The 17,415-nt window shown below is 41.8% G+C and overlaps 5 protein-coding genes across 5 annotated transcripts; 3 read left to right on the top strand and 2 right to left on the bottom strand.

Moving 5' to 3' along the window:
• Positions 1 to 565: 565 nt before the first annotated feature.
• Positions 566 to 1,858, top strand: Bfra_010549 (uncharacterized protein; the record flags this gene model as incomplete). The annotated part of the gene is made up of 1 exon (XM_037340880.1): positions 566 to 1,858. One exon carries the CDS (start codon positions 566 to 568, stop codon positions 1,856 to 1,858), a length of 1,293 nt encoding a protein of 430 aa, XP_037186523.1.
• Positions 1,859 to 3,106: 1,248 nt separating this feature from the next.
• On the top strand, positions 3,107 to 4,847 carry Bfra_010548 (uncharacterized protein; the record flags this gene model as incomplete). Its single annotated transcript, XM_037340879.1, has 2 exons — positions 3,107 to 4,100; positions 4,153 to 4,847. 2 exons carry the CDS (start codon positions 3,107 to 3,109, stop codon positions 4,845 to 4,847), a joined length of 1,689 nt encoding a protein of 562 aa, XP_037186522.1.
• Positions 4,848 to 5,344: 497 nt separating this feature from the next.
• On the bottom strand, positions 5,345 to 6,740 carry Bfra_010547 (putative acetate kinase protein; the record flags this gene model as incomplete). Its single annotated transcript, XM_037340878.1, is given in 3 exon segments — positions 5,345 to 5,567; positions 5,582 to 5,836; positions 5,971 to 6,740. 3 exon segments carry the CDS (start codon positions 6,738 to 6,740, stop codon positions 5,345 to 5,347), a joined length of 1,248 nt encoding a protein of 415 aa, XP_037186521.1.
• A 1,572-nt stretch (positions 6,741 to 8,312) lies between these two features.
• On the top strand, positions 8,313 to 11,051 carry Bfra_010546 (putative d-xylulose 5-phosphate d-fructose 6-phosphate protein; the record flags this gene model as incomplete). Its single annotated transcript, XM_037340877.1, has 5 exons — positions 8,313 to 8,481; positions 8,531 to 9,177; positions 9,247 to 9,342; positions 9,392 to 9,938; positions 9,994 to 11,051. 5 exons carry the CDS (start codon positions 8,313 to 8,315, stop codon positions 11,049 to 11,051), a joined length of 2,517 nt encoding a protein of 838 aa, XP_037186520.1.
• Positions 11,052 to 12,159: 1,108 nt separating this feature from the next.
• On the bottom strand, positions 12,160 to 15,780 carry Bfra_010545 (putative upf1 regulator of nonsense protein; the record flags this gene model as incomplete). Its single annotated transcript, XM_037340876.1, has 8 exons — positions 12,160 to 12,606; positions 12,796 to 13,007; positions 13,161 to 13,304; positions 13,408 to 13,848; positions 13,893 to 13,995; positions 14,516 to 14,873; positions 15,006 to 15,054; positions 15,609 to 15,780. The coding sequence occupies 8 exons, from the start codon at positions 15,778 to 15,780 to the stop codon at positions 12,160 to 12,162; spliced, it is 1,926 nt and encodes a 641-aa protein (XP_037186519.1).
• Between the last annotated feature and the right edge of the window lie 1,635 nt (positions 15,781 to 17,415).

Below are 17,415 nucleotides of genomic sequence, written 5' to 3'. Positions count from 1 at the left end.
TAATCCACTCAGACAGCTCACCAGTGGCTCATCCAAATTCACCACCTCGAGACCATCAAAAGAAATCATTTAGCTGTGTCGGCGATTCGGATCTAATTGATCCGATACAGCTCTTACCCAATTAGGCTCCCCTGCATACACTTAGAAGCAACGCTAGAAAACATGGGGAGCTCCAATAATGATTAGGATTTGATCCGAATACTTTTTTAGGGTCGACCTGGTCTGTACTTAATCTTAAAGGCCACATCTCGATACTGTTTCTCCTCAAAACACATACGGCGAAATAGGGTTAATAACCCCCATCCATCTTCTTTTGCTCTCCTACTTACAAGGACTTTCATTTTCTCTTTCGAATATCATAAATATTCACATCCTTCTTCAAAAAATTGTCATCTCGACAATTAATTGAATATCTTTGATTCAATTCCGCAAGAAACAGAAAACCTATTCGTCAGAACATCTCCTGATGTCCCAATAAGTCGATCGATCGATCCCCAATTCGAGAGAGCTCTAGAGCTTGATTACGACATCACTTCGTCATCTAACTATCTGCGGTTTATTCATCATGAGTAGCACAAGTTTACTCACCACTGTCATCGGCTGGACTGTTGTCCTCGGTGCAGCAGGATACTACTACGTTAACAACAAATCTAAGGTCAAGGCTAAAGCTCAAACTGCGGTCAAACAAGTCAATAAGGTTGTCGAAGAGCGCAAGGAACCAAAGCCCAAGAAATCCAAGAAGGATGGCTTGAGCAGTGGTGAACAAGATAAAAAGTCTTCTGCCAAAGCTGAAAAGAAGAAAACTCCCGCTCCTCAAAAACCCGAACCCAAACAAGAACCTGTTAAGCCTGTCGCCAATGATTCCGATGATGATGATAATGATGCGGAAAACAACCGTAAATTCGCTCTTCAATTCGCCAAAACTCAAGCTGGTACTCAATTCTCTGGTAACTCCTCTTCATCTACAAATCGTCAAAAGTCTGTCAAACAATCTCGTGCACAAGAAAAGGAGATTAAGGACTCTGGAAACATGACCGCTGGCGATGCTGATGATGATCAATCCTTCACTGATTCTCCTGAAGTTGGCCCAACCAAGGGTACTTCTACTGTCGCAAGTGGTATCGCCGATATGCTTGAACCTGCCGCTCCTGGTCCATCCGTCTTGAAAGTTACTGAACCTACCAACCCTAAGCCAGCCAAGAAAGAAAAGGCCAAGGCCGCTCCTCAACCTGCCGAAACCAAGAAGCAAAGACAAAACCGCGCCAAGATTGAAGCTGCCAAGGTTGCGAGAGAGCAAGAGGAAAAGGAACGTAAGATCAAGGAAGAACAGCAACGTCGTACCGCCAGAGAAGCTGAAGGTAGAGCTGCTAAGGATGGTAGTCAATTCATGGCCTCCCAAGCTGCTAACTCTGCTTGGACTGCCTCCGCCGCCGCCAACGCATCAAACGCTCCCATCAACAAATTCGATTTACTCGACACCGCCGAAAACAAGACAAATGAGAAGGTCAAGGTTGTTGTTCCAGCTGAAAACTTCTCTGAGAGCGAGGTTACTGGTACTCAATGGCAAGGATATGGTGACGACGATGAGCGTGTCAAGACCATCATTGAAGATTCTCGTGAATGGGAGCAAGTTTCAAGCAAAAAGAAGAAGGCAAAGAAGGATAAGAAGGAGATTACTGGTGCAGAGGGAGCTGGAACCACCAGTTCAACCGATGAGAAAGAGTACACCATTCCACCAAAGACTGAAAGAAGTCTTCCAGGACAAAAGTGGACATCAGACCTCACTTACGTCGACAGTGATTATAATGTTCATGACGTTCAAAAAGACCTTCAGGACTCTGAATGGGTTGTTTCATAATCATCATGACTTCTCGACATCATGTTTTTATCTCAAGATTAAACTTTTAGTCTTGATTTTTATCTGTCACCACCAAATTCGAATTTCCCATTCTTGTATTCTCATGGCGTTTGAGCCTTCCTTCACATGTACATTGTGATATTCGGGGAGGAAAGGTTACTTTTGACTGCATAGGATCTCCAATGACTTTTCTAAGAGTCTTTGCGTTGGTATCATGGATGGTGGGCATATTGCATAGGATGATGCACACGCTTTGATTGACGTTTTCGAATTATCTTAATTTGATTGGCGTCTATGGTCAAACTCTATCTGATTCGTATGACAACTGGGTGTCAAAACAAAATTTCAATTTGTTTACGTTTGCGGTCTTTTACTTTTAATTTATTTTCAAGATCATGATCATGATTATAAACAATGTACTATCAAATGATATTCATGTATTTGACACGATGGTTTTACGGATTCAGAATTTCATAGGCAAAAAAATTGATCATGATCTTAATTGCTATTCTAGTCTCTAAGTGATGGTGATCGTGATGTACGTGCAAATGATATGAACTCATGATATGTATCAACTTAGATGTAGGTATGCATTTCTATCTAATTGTTGTGCATCTTCTGCATATTCATTGTAGACAATGGGAAGGATAAGAAATAGACGCACTTTCTGGACCAAAGACTGTTAATGAAGGAGGTCTCTGATTTTCAAATCATTTGTAATGAATTCTTACCAAATACTCAAATGTTAGTTCACATCCGTGCTTGCACTCCACACTCAATGAGTTCGTCTATCAACATCAGATGATTCGATACTGAATTGGTATCAAAAACTTACATATTTCGAAAAATGATTTGAACTGCACCTCTTCCTTCAAGCTGACATGCAGCACAGGGTACATTCGTGGCTCAGTGGCTTGGCAAGCAGCAAAACCATTCAGAACCCATGGATTCTTCAGCCTCACCCATTTCCATGCGTGATAGATACACAAGGTTGGGGGGCTCAGGTAAGTTTTTCGTGTCGCTGTTGATGATGTTCATGTTGTGCAATATTAATAGACGTTGTGTATATATCTTGAGACCGCGCCGTTTTGTTTTTATTCTTTTCTGCATGTCTTTTCCATTTGATTTTGATTTTGAGCGATTTTGAGCGATGTTTTGATTGCAAAGGGATTTTATTTTATATATTTACGAACCTGCCTGCGAAACGAAAGGAAATTTGAGAGAAGACGAGGCTGAGAGCCAAGAAATATGTCGGCTTTGGATAACCTCAACCAAAATGTGTTTGGGCTTGTAGCATTGCTTGTTGCGGTAATAGCACTTTTGACAACTTGTTTGCAGGTGGCACAGCAATATTTCTCGAGTGCGGAGGGGTATAGACGATGTGCCGAGTCAGTGATGGGGCTTTGGTCCGCGGGAACTCATCGACAGTTGAGGATAAGGGAGTTTCGAGTCGAGGTTGTTTTTGAAGTTCCAGTTATACTCGTTGCACCGCCGGATAATCTAAGGGGTCCAATTATGAATAAGCCAATTCATTATATCGATGGCACTCCTGAATCATACAAGAATACCAAAGTACGCGAACCGGATGATCAACTGAAGAAAGATAAGGAAACCATTCAGCGGATTCATACGGCGGATGATGAGCGGGCTTCTTGGGTTACGTTGTTATCGAGTCTACAAACTGAGGAATCAGAATCGCGAAAATGGGACGAACTCATTCGATTGAAGAGGCCAACTGGGGTTTCGATAAAACGTCCAGAGTACGAATTAGCTGTGGGGTTACAGGTCAAAACTCGGTCTTGGGATTTCGTTCCAGCTAGTATGACTAAACCATATGCTACATCTGCTATATGTCACCTGGTGGAAATGATGGCATTTTTAGGAATGTATTGGAAGGTGTTTGATCAAATACAATGGAACCTCAGAGCTGAAGGTAATGGTTTTATTCTTACCTCGACGACGGTTCATGGTTTAGGTGTTATGGTTGTGTTTACTGTTACGGGAAAATCTAAATTTGAGCAAGATCGTGTCATTCCATCGAATGATGTCAAGGCATTATGCTTTGGAACAGTCCCCAATATATTCGAGGAAAAGGAATACTTGGAAAAGCTGGATGCAGAATCTCAAAGTTTGGAATTGAAGTTTGGAAGTCAAGATGATGTGGACTTGACATTGGAGTCACTTGGCTGTACACCTCAGATATTAAAGAGATACAGAAAAGATCACAGGCATATCTTCTCTGGTAGGTTCCACTTTCACTCTTCTTACCAATTGATATCTGATTGTTTGCATAGTATCTTTCGAAATCATCGGCATGCTCGGGAAGGTTACTCGAATTCGTGGAAGCAATTTCAGAATGATTCCCAACCCAACTCAAGATCCTTGGTTGAAAAAAGTCGGTTCAAAACCCGCTTGGAAAGTCTCGAAACTCATGACCATCTTTCAGGAGAAGCTTAGGGACATTCACGAACAGGAAAGTGATATTGATGAAACTTCCAAACTTCATCCCTTCGCCAAAATTATCACAAAATGGCAGGAAATCCAATCTCTTCATTACGGAGAAGAAATTGATGAATATAATCTCAGCATTGAAATGCGCGAAATGATCCATGATGCCATAGACGATCAAACAGAGTACCTCTTCCACGATCTCAGACAAAAAGATGTTCTTCAAGTCGTCGTTGCTCATTTGGATAAAGTGACGAAAATCCTCGACAATCCTGATTCCTCTTTAAATTCCATCGTTTCTGTCCAAAAGGAAGAACCTCTGTTGAAAATATATTTCGAGGAGATTCGACCCGCGGTCGCAAAACGTGATATTGATGGGAAGGAGTTGAGTTCCTTGGAAATGGAACAGAGAAATATCATCTGGGTTTCGCTAATGTTCAGAATGTTGTGTTGGCTTTTATTGCATGATTGGAATAAAGATGACAAGTGTGGTGTTCCACCTGATTTGAAGGGGAGTAGAATGCCAGTCTTTATTGGATGATGCTGGAAATTCGTATGGTGTGGTGAAGATTGGTTGTTTTGAGGACACTTATGAGTGGAGATCCAAGGTTGGATCGAACTATTTGAAGAGATGGATAATTTGGGGACTGCAGGACTGATGATGACATTAAAAGATTGCTTGATGTTCTTGCAAGCGTATGCCTCTGGCGCTGGAAACATATCATTATTATGGGGTTTGGATGTTTACGGCGCGATGCAAAATAGAGGATCATAGTACTCTTCTCATCTTTTTGTAGATATACCCATAGAGCGTAGCGTAGCGTGCATGGCATTGTAGTTTTCTATTTTTATTCTCAAAAAAAATTGATTTTGATTTGCTTTCTACCTTTCTTGTTTTCCTTTTCTCCATTGATTCATTCATTCGCTTGACTCTGTTGGATATTTTATGGCTTCATTACTTCACAGTCCACTTCTCAATGTTCGCAGCGCACAATCATTCCACTCGATTCCCCTCATCTCATCGCATCGCATCTAATCTCATTCCCCAAAAAGTCCCTCATCAACCACACAATGCCTCGCCATCTCAAATTGTTCATCTGTCTTACACACCAACATACGATGCTTCGCACCCTCCTTCCCAATCTCCTGCACCGTCCCCTCTATCTCCCTTGCATTCCTCTCCCCATCAATCTCAAACCCCAAGCACCTAATTTCCTCACCCACCCTCTCTCTCAAAACCTCACTCTTCTCTCCAATCCCCCTGCAAAAACTAACGCGTCGATATTGCCATGCAGAGATATGTAATAATGTCCGATATAGGAGAGGATCCGATCGACGAAGATATCGAATGCGAGTTTCATGGTAGGATCGGAGGAGGAGGAGGATGTAATGGTGCCGAAATCGGTGGTGCCCGTGAGGGATTTCCAGCCGGATTCTTTGTTGAGGATTTCTTCGGCGCGGGAAATGTGCAGGGAGGAGGTGGAGTTGGGGGAGAGCTTGCCGACGTTGGTGGCATAGTGGAAGACGAGACTAGTGGGGGGAAGAGGGTTAGCTAGGAAGTGATGAGGAGGGGGAATTGGAGAGGGGGGTTTGGGAAAGGGGGAATGTCGGGAGGAATAAATGAATAGTCAGATAGATATAGATAGGAAAAGAGAAATACACACCTCGGATCCAAACTCCCACTCCTCGTCGCCCCCGGCAATCCCGCCAACGGCGTCAACCCCATACTCGTATCCCAACTCTTTCCATTCTTGACCACGCACGCGCTCGCTCCACTCCCCAAATGCAACGCAATAATATTCGTCTCCTCTTCCTTCTTCCCCAAAAACTCCGCTACACTGCGCGTGATAAACGCATAGGAAATCCCGTGGAATCCATATTTTCTCAATCCGTTCTTCTTTGCGATTTCCTGATCAATCGGATACGTACTAATGTGTTCTGGAATCGTCGCGTGGAATTGCGAGTCGAAGACTGCGATGTTGCGGGTCGAGGGCAGATGGGTAATGCAGTGTTGGATGATGGAGAGTGCGGAGGCGTTGTGCAGAGGAGCGAGATCGGTGAGGGTTTCGAGATGGTGGAGGGTTTCCCGGGTGATGAGTTGGCTGGTTTGGTAGTCTCCGCCGTGCACGACGCGGTGGCTGGCGAGGGAGATGTCGGTGAGTTGGGAGATCTGGGGGAAGGAGGAGTCGTTGATTAGGTGGGTGAGAATGTATTGGAATGCGGAGTTTTGGTCGGTGATGTTGGAATCTAGTTTTTGGTTCTTGGTTATGGACTTTCCGCCGCGAGAGTATTTGAGAGTTGGGGGTGGGGAGGTGAGACCGGAGATTTGGGCTTCGGCGAGAGGTTTGGGGGAGGGGTCGCCTTGCGAGGCGGAGAAGATGGAGATTTTGACGGAGGAGGATCCGGCGTTTATGGAGAGGATGATTTTGGACATTGTGGATGGGGGGGGAGGGGTGGTTTTGTGGTAGGTATTGTGTTTTGTATATTGTTGTATGTTGAGGTTCGAAGATCACCAATGGATGATGGAGATCGCAGATGAGTGAGTAGGTAGATATCCTAGAAATTCATGAATTAAATTCCCAATCGTCTTCTTCCTTTGAGACTGACACTGGCACACAATTTTCGATATCGATGGATCCGATAGAGAGAAACAATCCAAATATATGAACCAGAGTAAAGTACCAAGCTTGATATTTCGAAGTATACCTATACCTAGATAAACAAACACATCCGCGAAATAAAATCATCCCACAATCAATCCCTTTCCATCTCTCATCCCATCCATAATCGTATCATGCCAAAGCAAAGCAGCACAGATGACGTTCCAGAAATTCCCCACCATGCGTCGTACGTGAATTCCTTATCGAAGCCGAGAATTGGTACTTATCGATTGGTTTACGTTTAGTGATTTACCAAAGCTACAGGGTAAAAGCTCTCGAGAAGCTTTTCCGGATTATCGGGAACGGGCGGGAATTTACAAGGGGGGTGGCCTGGTTATTTTATCACAGGGGAAGGGGAATTAGATGCTGCAAATCTTGGATGGTGGATTCTCTTGATTCTTTCAATTCTTACCTCATGCTGTGAAATGTTGATGGTTGGGTTGGGTTGGGTTGGGGTTCTTCGTCGTTTCGTCCGGGGAGGAAATAGAGTCGATATATCCTTTCTTCTTTCGATTGAGTGACTGCGATTGTGATGGAAAATTGATTTACTACCATATATAAAGATGGTCGGATCTCAATCAAATCCCAAATGTTGTAACAATTTGCCATATCCTTTCTCCACCCATTAGAGAGGGGTATGACGTTAATACAACCGGCAAGCTTTCTTTCTACCTAATACGAGACTTTCTAGTAAGCTTCCATCACAAACTAATTACATCAAATAGCATCAAAACTCATGGAGTGAATGGGAATGTCGGTGTTTCTCATAATCCATACCTTCTAGAACCTTTTAATACTGGAAAGAGATATCTAGTTGGGCCTTGGCCTTGGCTGTGGATGGTGGATGCATGGAAGTCGATGTGTATAATGCATCGTATCGGATTTATCGGCATCGTTAGTTTGTTGATATGTACATACCCAGCATGTATGATGGATGATGATGATGGATGAATGATAGATGTGACGCAGTTGTTCCTTTGTTGATGGAAGAAGTGGAGAGCTCGAGAGCTTGTTTTGTGTTTGGAGAAATAGTAGGAGGGTAGTGGTCTCTTGTTTATCTTTTCAATTGATCTTTACTTTACTCAAGTGTATTCTATATTTGAAATCATCAATTGTCTCTCTTCTTCCTCTCAATACTTTGCTCGTCTTTCTTCTAACTCTTTGCTTTTGGAGATATCGAAATTGTCTGCTTGATATCAAGGTATACGATATATATTGACGCGAATAACGAAATCAAGATATCACGACCACGACCACGACCACAACTACAACTACAACTACAACGACAATTACAATCACAATAACCTCAAACCACCCCTCAAAATCAATCCACAACAAACTCAAATATGCCTGGAGAAATCATAGATAGACCAAATCCTCAAGCTTTAGATTCCAACATACCTGGTTCAGCAACGGTCAATGATTTAGCAGTCAAATTGGAAAAGTTACAAATCCCCGATGATGATTTAAGAGGACTTGAGGAATTCCGTAGAGCTAGCAATTATATTGCTGCTGGTAAGTAATAGAAAAGGAAGATCACTGTACCCAGGCTAACATCTCATAGCTATGATTTTCCTTTCTGATAATGCTTATTTGGAAAGAGATCTCACATTTGATGATATAAAACCAAGACTTTTGGGTCATTGGGGAACATGTCCCGGTCTTACTTTGGTTTACGCTCATCTCAACTATCTCACGAAAAAGAATGATCTTGACATGATCTATGTTGTTGGACCTGGTCATGGAGCTCCAGCAATTCTTTCTTCCCTTTGGTTAGAAGGCACTTTGGCAAAATTCTATCCCAAATATTCCAACAACAAGCAAGGTCTTCATAGCCTCATTACTGGTTTCAGTACCCCATCTGGATTTCCTTCTCACATCAGTGCCGAAGTTCCAGGTTCTATCCATGAAGGTGGAGAACTTGGATATGCTCTTTCGGTGGCTTTTGGTGCGGTGATGGATAATCCAGATTTGGTGGTTGCTTGTGTAGTTGGTGATGGCGAAGCGGAATCGGGTCCAACAGCTACTGCATGGCATGCAGCTAAATATATCGATCCAGCGGAATCTGGTGCGGTTATTCCAATTGTTCATGTGAATGGTTTCAAAATTTCTGAGAGAACTATTTATGGTTGTATGGATGATAAGGAATTGGCATCTTTATTTACTGGTTATGGATATCAATGTCGATTTGTTGAGGATTTGGAAGACATCGTAAGTTGATTGCTTGAAAGTTGGGAGAATTGTGTTGGTGTTGAGGAAATCATACTAACAATATCTTAGGATCGTGATATGGCAACAAGTATGCAATGGGCTCTTGATGAAATTCGTAAAATTCAAAAAGCTGCCAGATCTGGAAAGCCAATTATGAAGCCAAGAGTAATTCTCCCAATTCATAGATGAGATCTTACATGCTAACACTAAATAGTGGCCAGTAATCATCATGAGAACTCCCAAGGGATGGAGTGGTCCAAAGATTGTTGATGGAGAATATGTTGAAGGGTCATTCCATGCCCATCAAGTTCCTCTCATGGCCGTTAAATCAAACAAAGATCAACTTGCTGACCTCCAAAAATGGCTTTTATCATACGGACCAGCCAAATTATTTACGGAATCTGGTGATGTTGTTGACTCTGTCAAGGCAATCATCCCACCCGAGCATAAAAAACTCGGTCAGAGACCAGAAACATACAAAAACCATGAAGCATTGAAAGTACCAGATTGGAAAAAGTATGGTGTTGAAAAAGGAACAGAAGTTTCTTGCATGAAAGCTATTGGTGATCTTATCGATCAAACTTTGGTTGACAATCCAAAATCCCTTCGTCTTTTCTCTCCAGATGAACTTGTCAGTAATAAACTTGACGCAGTATTCAAACATACAGGACGTGATTTTCAATGGGATGAATTTTCACATGCTCAAGGTGGAAGGGTTATTGAAATTCTTAGTGAACATACATGTCAAGGTTTCCTTCAAGGTATGATGATATATTCTTCTCATCTTTCTTATGCATCCATACTCACAATTTCTAGGGTATACTCTCACAGGACGTACTGGAATTTTCCCATCTTATGAATCCTTCCTTGGTATAATCCATACCATGATGGTTCAATATAGTAAATTCAACAAAATGGCTCGAGAAACCCGTTTCAGGGCAGATCTCTCATCTCTCAATTATATCGAAACCAGTACATGGACTCGTCAAGAACATAATGGATTCTCGCATCAAAATCCTTCATTCATCGGTGCAGTCCTCAATCTCAAACCAACAGCTGCAAGAGTCTACTTACCACCCGATGCAAATACTTTCCTCTCAACAATCTCTCATTGTCTCAAATCAACCAACTACATAAACCTAATGGTTGGATCCAAGCAACCTCAACCCGTCTTCCTCAGTCCTGAAGAAGCAGACAAACATTGTCAAGCCGGTGCTTCGATTTGGAAATTCTGCAGTACAGATGATGGACTCGATCCTGATGTTGTTCTCGTAGGAATCGGTTCCGAACTCATGTTTGAAGTTGTGGTTGCTGCTGCCTTACTCCGTAAGAAGTGTCCAGAATTGAGAATCAGAGTGGTTAATGTAACGGATTTGATGATTCTGGAAGCGGAAACTCTACATCCGCATAGTTTGACACAGGAGGAGTTTAATAGTTTGTTCACGGAGGATAAACCGATTCATTTCAATTATCATGGGTATAGTAATGAGATTAAGGGATTACTTTTCGGAAGACCAAATTTGGAGAGAATGAGTATTGCGTGTTATAAGGAGGAGGGATCGACGACTACGCCGTTTGATATGATGTTGAGGAATGAGGTTAGTAGGTATCATGTTATGGAAGCGGCGATTAAGGGGGGAGCGAGAGGGAATAAGAAAGTGGCGTTGGAGATGACGGAGTGGTTGGGGGAGATTAGAGGGAGTAGGAGTAGAGTGGGAGAATATATTTTGAGGGAAGGGAGGGATCCGGAGGGAACTTTTGATGTGCCGAGGTTTGAGGGGACGGTGTTTGGGAAGGATGTTGGGGGAGAGACGAAGGAGGGGGGAAGGAAGATGGGTTTTTCGTTAATTGAGGGGCAGGTGATGGTGAGATGAGGATGAGATGGGTATGATAAATCTTCGCTTAATACTATGTATAATCCTATAAAACAGAGATCAAAAATAAGAATTATAACATCTCTTCTCTTAATATATTGCTTTCTCATTTCAATATTCTATTCTATAATGCATACATACATCATTTAAACTTAAATTCCAATTCAATGCCACTATCCTTCCCTTCCATATAGTACATACAAAGAAGAACCCTTATAACTCACTAACAATATCAGTTCCTCACTCACTCTCTCTCTCAGAAAACCAAGCACACCCCATCCTATTTCATTCTATCAATCTCTATACATCTACTTCCTACCCAGATAGCCAAACTTTAAGTTAAATATAGATATAAATATAAACATAAACATAAACTCAAAATTTCAAAGCTGAGCTATACAATACAATACAACTAGATATTCACAACAACATATATCCCACTTCTATACTTCATTCTACTTTACTCTACTTCTCCATTCCATAATTCTTAAAGTTATCAAGTTATTAGTATCCCAATACTCAGATTAGATCATATAGCTCACGTCGCTCTTTGTTAATATATTTGTAAGGTTTATCATTATTCGAGATAGAGATAAATTATGCGGGAGAGAATGAGAGGGATATGTGGGAAATTATGATTGAGGGTTCAATCTGTGGTTTGAGGAGTGGAAAGGGGAGATAAGGAGGGGGGGTTGTAGAGAGAAGATTTTGAGATTGGGTTGGGGATATATTGTGTTTTATTTTATTTTTATTTCATCTGACTCGATTCGATTGGCCCTTCTTTCCTCGGATATCCTACTACGTTCCATTTTTCATTCTTCATTACACTCTTAAACAATTAGAGAGCCGGGGGAGAGGGGCTTCCGCTTCCCTTCTTCGCTTCTTCCCTGTTCTTTTTGCCCTCTGTATCAACTTCCTTATAAAAGTCCTCTAGGATCGGAATTTCGAATCCGTCAGAGATCAAATAACCTCACCAAATAATCCCAAATTGTAACTTTGTTCTCGATCCGCTTCAACAAGGATTTCACTTACAACAAGCACTACCTCCAAATATTCAAAAATCCGTTTCTATCACTCAAAATTTACAAGCAAAGTTCCGCAAAGAACATTACTCCAGCCTCACCACCTCAATATTCCCCAGCCCAACCAGTCTCTCAAAAAGACTCCTCGACAACTGCGCACCAAACTCATTACCTCCTAAAGATCTAACCCACGGCAGCACCCTCTTCTTCTCCGCATTTCCATACAGAACAACATGAGCTTGCTCAAATATAAGTGGAATAATACCATCCGGTTCTCTCGCCGAAGATGCACCATCAATCACCACCACCTGTGGTTGAAACCCCATATCGCGAAGCGCTGCAGAATTGTTGCAAGTTGAGATGATGATTTTGGTATGGGTATCCCTAACAACTTCCTCTATTTCGTTGATTTCTTCTTTAACGAATCGTTCTGCTGCTACGGGGTTTCCTTCTCGAACTCGTTGGAGTGTTGCGAGCCAGTTGCGTGCTTTGGTGCGGAGAGTGTTGCTTAATTCCGAATTGTTGGCTTTACGCTGGAAAGATTTTATGAAGTGATTTGAGATTCAGTAGGGTTCGAGGGGATTATCTTCTTCGTCATCTTTTCTTTCGTCGTCTCGCTTCATAAAGTTATCTTCTGTGGATGCGTTAGCCGGGAAGTGGATTATACCGAAGTTCTCTTTTGATTCTTTGATCTCGGCTGGAAGTTCGGGCGCTGGATTCACTCGAATTGTTTGGTTATCGACAGTTTCAAATAGTTTCTGAGTTGCGTTGAAGATTGATAATAATACGGTTTCTGCATCTGCCTTGGTGAGTGTGGCATGTAGCACTTTGTAGCCAAGTTGTGCTATTCCAACACATGTAACAGCGGCAGTGAAGCTTTTACCAGTTCCGGGTTGGCCTTGACTAATTGTAGCTGGTAAAGCATCTTCGATGACTGCGTCGTATGCCTCTCGTTGCATAGGGTCAAGGGCACAGTTTTAAAGCCACTGGTCGTATACCTTTTGATTGAGAAGTGGTAGTTGGTTGTATGTGATTTCTTTTAGAGAAAGAAGGTGATCCTCAATATCATCCGTAACATCAGCTATACCTTCACCGAGGATAATTCTCTGAAGAATTCGTCCGTAAGTATCGTCCCTAGCTTTATTTTCGACAATCATACCAATGGCTTTAAGTTGTCGTGTTGTAGCAAGGCGGTTGCTCAAGACCTTTAGTTGAACATCGACTTTGCTTCCTACGTTATCTTTTCTTACCTTCAGGCATAATGAAAGAAATGACAAATTGTCTATTCTTCTCGGCCATGAGAACTTGAGCGATCTATTCTATGTTGTTGATACCGTCAATGAAGACGTCTTGGATGGCAGCTTCATCTTCGCTGGAACCATAGATGGCTTGCTCGCCGTTGCCCTCGTCTATCACGTTGGTTTCAGAACTTTCTTGGCTATAAGTGATGTTAGTAGCACCTGATGAGGCTTCAATCTCTACTTCCTCTGGAGTTTTACCATTTTCAATCTTGTCTTCCTCATTCTCTAACTCGGCATTAGAGTCTTCGGCTGTCATGCATCTCCCATATCTGACGAGAAATCGAGCTCCCGCACTGATTGAAGGAAAGGACAATCCCTCGCGACTTTGGACATCAAACTCAAGTTGAACATAATCATTCTTTACGCACCTTACAATTGCTTCATATGTTCGATCCCAATTGTAGTATTGTTCATTAAGCTTGACTAAGGCTGCGATATCATGAATAACAGTCGCGCCGAGAACAATTTCCCACTCTGCCATTGACCCAAAGTTGTTTCTTGCGTCGTGTGTAACATACCTTCGAATCCCATTCTCGTTCTCTTCACCGGAAGCCTCAGCAATTCAAGGTTCATGGGGAAGAAATTTTGTTGGATTCGTGTACTAATCCTTGAATCGTCGGCCTATTATCTCTGTTACATGGTCATTGAAAATCGGCCATAACCCTTGTTGTGAACGAACTGCGATCCCATCTTTTCAATATGCATCCAGCTCATCGTTATAGTTTCCGAAGTTGCGGACCAGTGTGAACACGAAGATACCATTTTTCAAGATTCTTTAAACCTTCAAAGCTCTAAATCCACTGTCGTCGTTAGGTACACAATTATCTCGAAGTCTTGGTGGTGATACGCGACCCTTTATTGTAAAGTTTAACGCGAAGAACCCTGCTCTAGCTTTTCCATTAACATTCTCGTCAGCTTCTTCATCCAAAATACCTCTTCCAAATTTGTACAACTCTACCGCTTGATCATAGGTAAGACCAGGCGTTTACAATGCATCAGCAAACTCAGATTGAATACCAGCTACGCTCCAGTTGGCAGGATTGTCACCTCCAAATTTTAAATGTTTGAAGATGCAGTCATCGGGTGTTTAGACGGTAGAATCAACATTAGCTAGAGCGAAGTTATGCACATGAAAACTGACGACATATTCATCCATGTGAATAATGAGCTTTGGAACCTGGGATGACAAATCAAAGTTGGTGGAAAGTTTGTCAAAAAGTATTGGAGTTGTACTCTCTTCCATACTATCAGTAGATTTAATCGGACGAATAGCTACCATTGCCTTTTTGGGCCTGTTCTGTTGACGAATACAGGGACCAGAAGATTTGTCCTTGCCACTTACTGGTCTAGTTGAATCTTCTTTGAAGAGAATCAGCTCTTCCAAAACTCTGCTCAAAAAGGAAGACCCTTTAGTACCTTTGGATACGTTAGAATTCTTTGCAGGTCCAACATTAGGTCCAGCGCTGGCAGGAGTTTTGATTCTCCAAGAAAGTCCTTTTCTGGGACCCTTTTTAGGGGTCTAATTGTTCTTTGGAGGAGGTGGGGGAGGGAGATTTAAGATTTTGTAGTGTCAACACGACGCTATAGAAGTGAGAAACTCAATAAAGAGAATTTCGGAAAAAAGAACTTACTTAAGAGCTCCTCTCGTCGGCTTGTGGACTCGAAAGACGACAGGCGAGACTACTACCGAAGTAAGTAGACTCTAAATCTTTTTTGTAATTTGCACACGCAAACACAACTGACCATAGATCAGAGGGGGGGAGTGTGCACCAACTTATGCCCCCGAAGAAGCACAAGTGGTGTATTGTAAGTAGAAGGGTATGAGTCGAGGAACAGCTATTAGAGGATTGGTTAGCAAATATTCATCATGGAACTGCGCGAAATGCATGAGATGATGAGAGATGTATTAGGTATCTTGATGGACGAAAGAGACCTCGCATCATAATCAAGTTCTTCGCTCGAAGCACCTTCATTGTCCCATTTGAGCTAGAGAATCGAAAAGGGTATGAAGCTCGTGCATAGTAGTGGTTGATGTCCATCATCCATCATATGGGAGACAAAATCAAGATTGTCGCATTTTTTGATTCTGGTCGCAATCGATCTGAAAACGACATCGACTCTCAAAATCAACGAAAGCCACCAACATCGAAGAAGACGTCGAATGCTTTCAAATAGAGCATCGCGCACCACTCATAGAAAATCAGCGAAGAAGAAGGAATAAACAAAACACTTACAGTTTTTACTTGCAAAGGCGGGCCAGTTCAAGATAATATCGTGTTTGTTGCGGAGTAAAAGATCTTTTCGCAAAACTGAAATTTTGTGAATACTAGGTAAGCATGGTGAAATCGAAACGATATGTGTGCGCCATGTGGTGTTTATTTTCTGAAGCAGTAATCTACTTAGCATTTGCTGACTTTTGTTGAAGTGATTCATTCATGTTTGAAGGTCATCGCCCTCTTGAGGAAAGATGAGAGACACGACGTGATAAAATGCCCTTTGCATATCGTTTTATATCGTTTGTAAGTATGTATTTACACTTCTCGTGTTGTCGCCTGTTATGAAGTGGAGTGAAGTCTGTTCATTGGAATAACCACCTAGTATATTTCACTTCTGTCTTCACTTATCATCTAGCAGAGCACTTGACATGATCTACCATATGTATATTCCAGCATCGAGAATGTTCGCTATAGAACTACCTAGGCTTTGCTAAAATGCTTGAATGATATGACTTCATATCACAACAATGTTGCCTTTCTCCTCTCCCCTGATTCACTTTCTCCCATCTCATTCTTCTCACAATCTCATAATCTCATTAAATCACCAGACCACCACCATTACTACCACAAACTACATGATTCAATCTCTCCAATCTCCAACCTCACAACCTCCACTCCCCTCACACTCATCGCAAGAATAAAACATCTCACTAAGACATTAATACCCTCACCCTCACCCTCTTCCCCCCCTTCCCCTTCCCTCTCTTCCCCTTTCCTCCCCCTCAATTCTTCCTTCCTTCCTCCCCAACCCTTCCTCCCCAATCCAAAACCTCGAAATCCAAAATCCAAATAGCCGAACATATAAACAACCCCAGACAACCCCAAGAATCCCCAAACAAAACAACAGTACAAACTCTAATAAAACAAAACAGCACAAAACAAAACAGACGAGAAAGAGATACCTACCTCAGCAGAGATACCTAGACAGGGGAGGAAGAAATGATACAACCTACACAACCTACACAACCTACACAATCTATCCATCACATTACATCACATCAACCAATACAAGCTGATATGTTATCCCTAGATATACGATACTTTGTTCTTGATATCTACTATCTATCATCTATTTATCATCTATTTATCATCTATCTATCTACTATCTATCTACTATCTATCTACTATCTATCATCCATCATCTAGTGCTTAGTGCCTCCTAGATAGTCATCAGCTGTGTTTAATAGATAATTAGCATCTTTATATTTGATGGAAAATATAACATATAACATATAACACATGCTATATAATAGGTGGGTTGAGTTACCTAGGTAGGTACTTACTTTTGTTACCCGCACTCACATTTACACTCTGTATTCATCATCCTATCCCCTCCCATCCCCCTGCACTCACAATCACACTTCACAACAAATCACTCACTCACTTGAAACTCACTCTTACACTCATCTCATCACATCACATCAAAAAGTATTTAAAAATATTTTCTTTTTTATATTGATATTTATATTTCATAATCGCTGATACCTAACGCTGGTACCAACACAGCCAACTCAGCTAGTAATATATAACTAGCTCTGGCTAACTTTCCTCCCTTACACACACAAACACAATACCTCAACTTCATGTTCTCAATCCCATCTTTCATCCTATTCATCTCATCTCATCCAATATCCCCCCCTCCATCTGAAACAGACAAGCTTATGCTCATATACATACACGACTTGTGTAACCTGGTATCATTGCCATTGCCACGAGTAAGTGAGGTACAAAAAGTACCACTCAAAACAGACCTCAAAAAAACAAA

The sequence above is a fragment of the Botrytis fragariae genome, assembly GCF_013461495.1.
Source record: "Botrytis fragariae strain BVB16 chromosome Unknown tig00000797, whole genome shotgun sequence".
NCBI lineage: Eukaryota > Fungi > Ascomycota > Leotiomycetes > Helotiales > Sclerotiniaceae > Botrytis > Botrytis fragariae.
The sequence above is the reverse complement of the archived record's forward strand: the minus strand, read 5'-3'. Positions and strand labels throughout refer to the sequence as shown.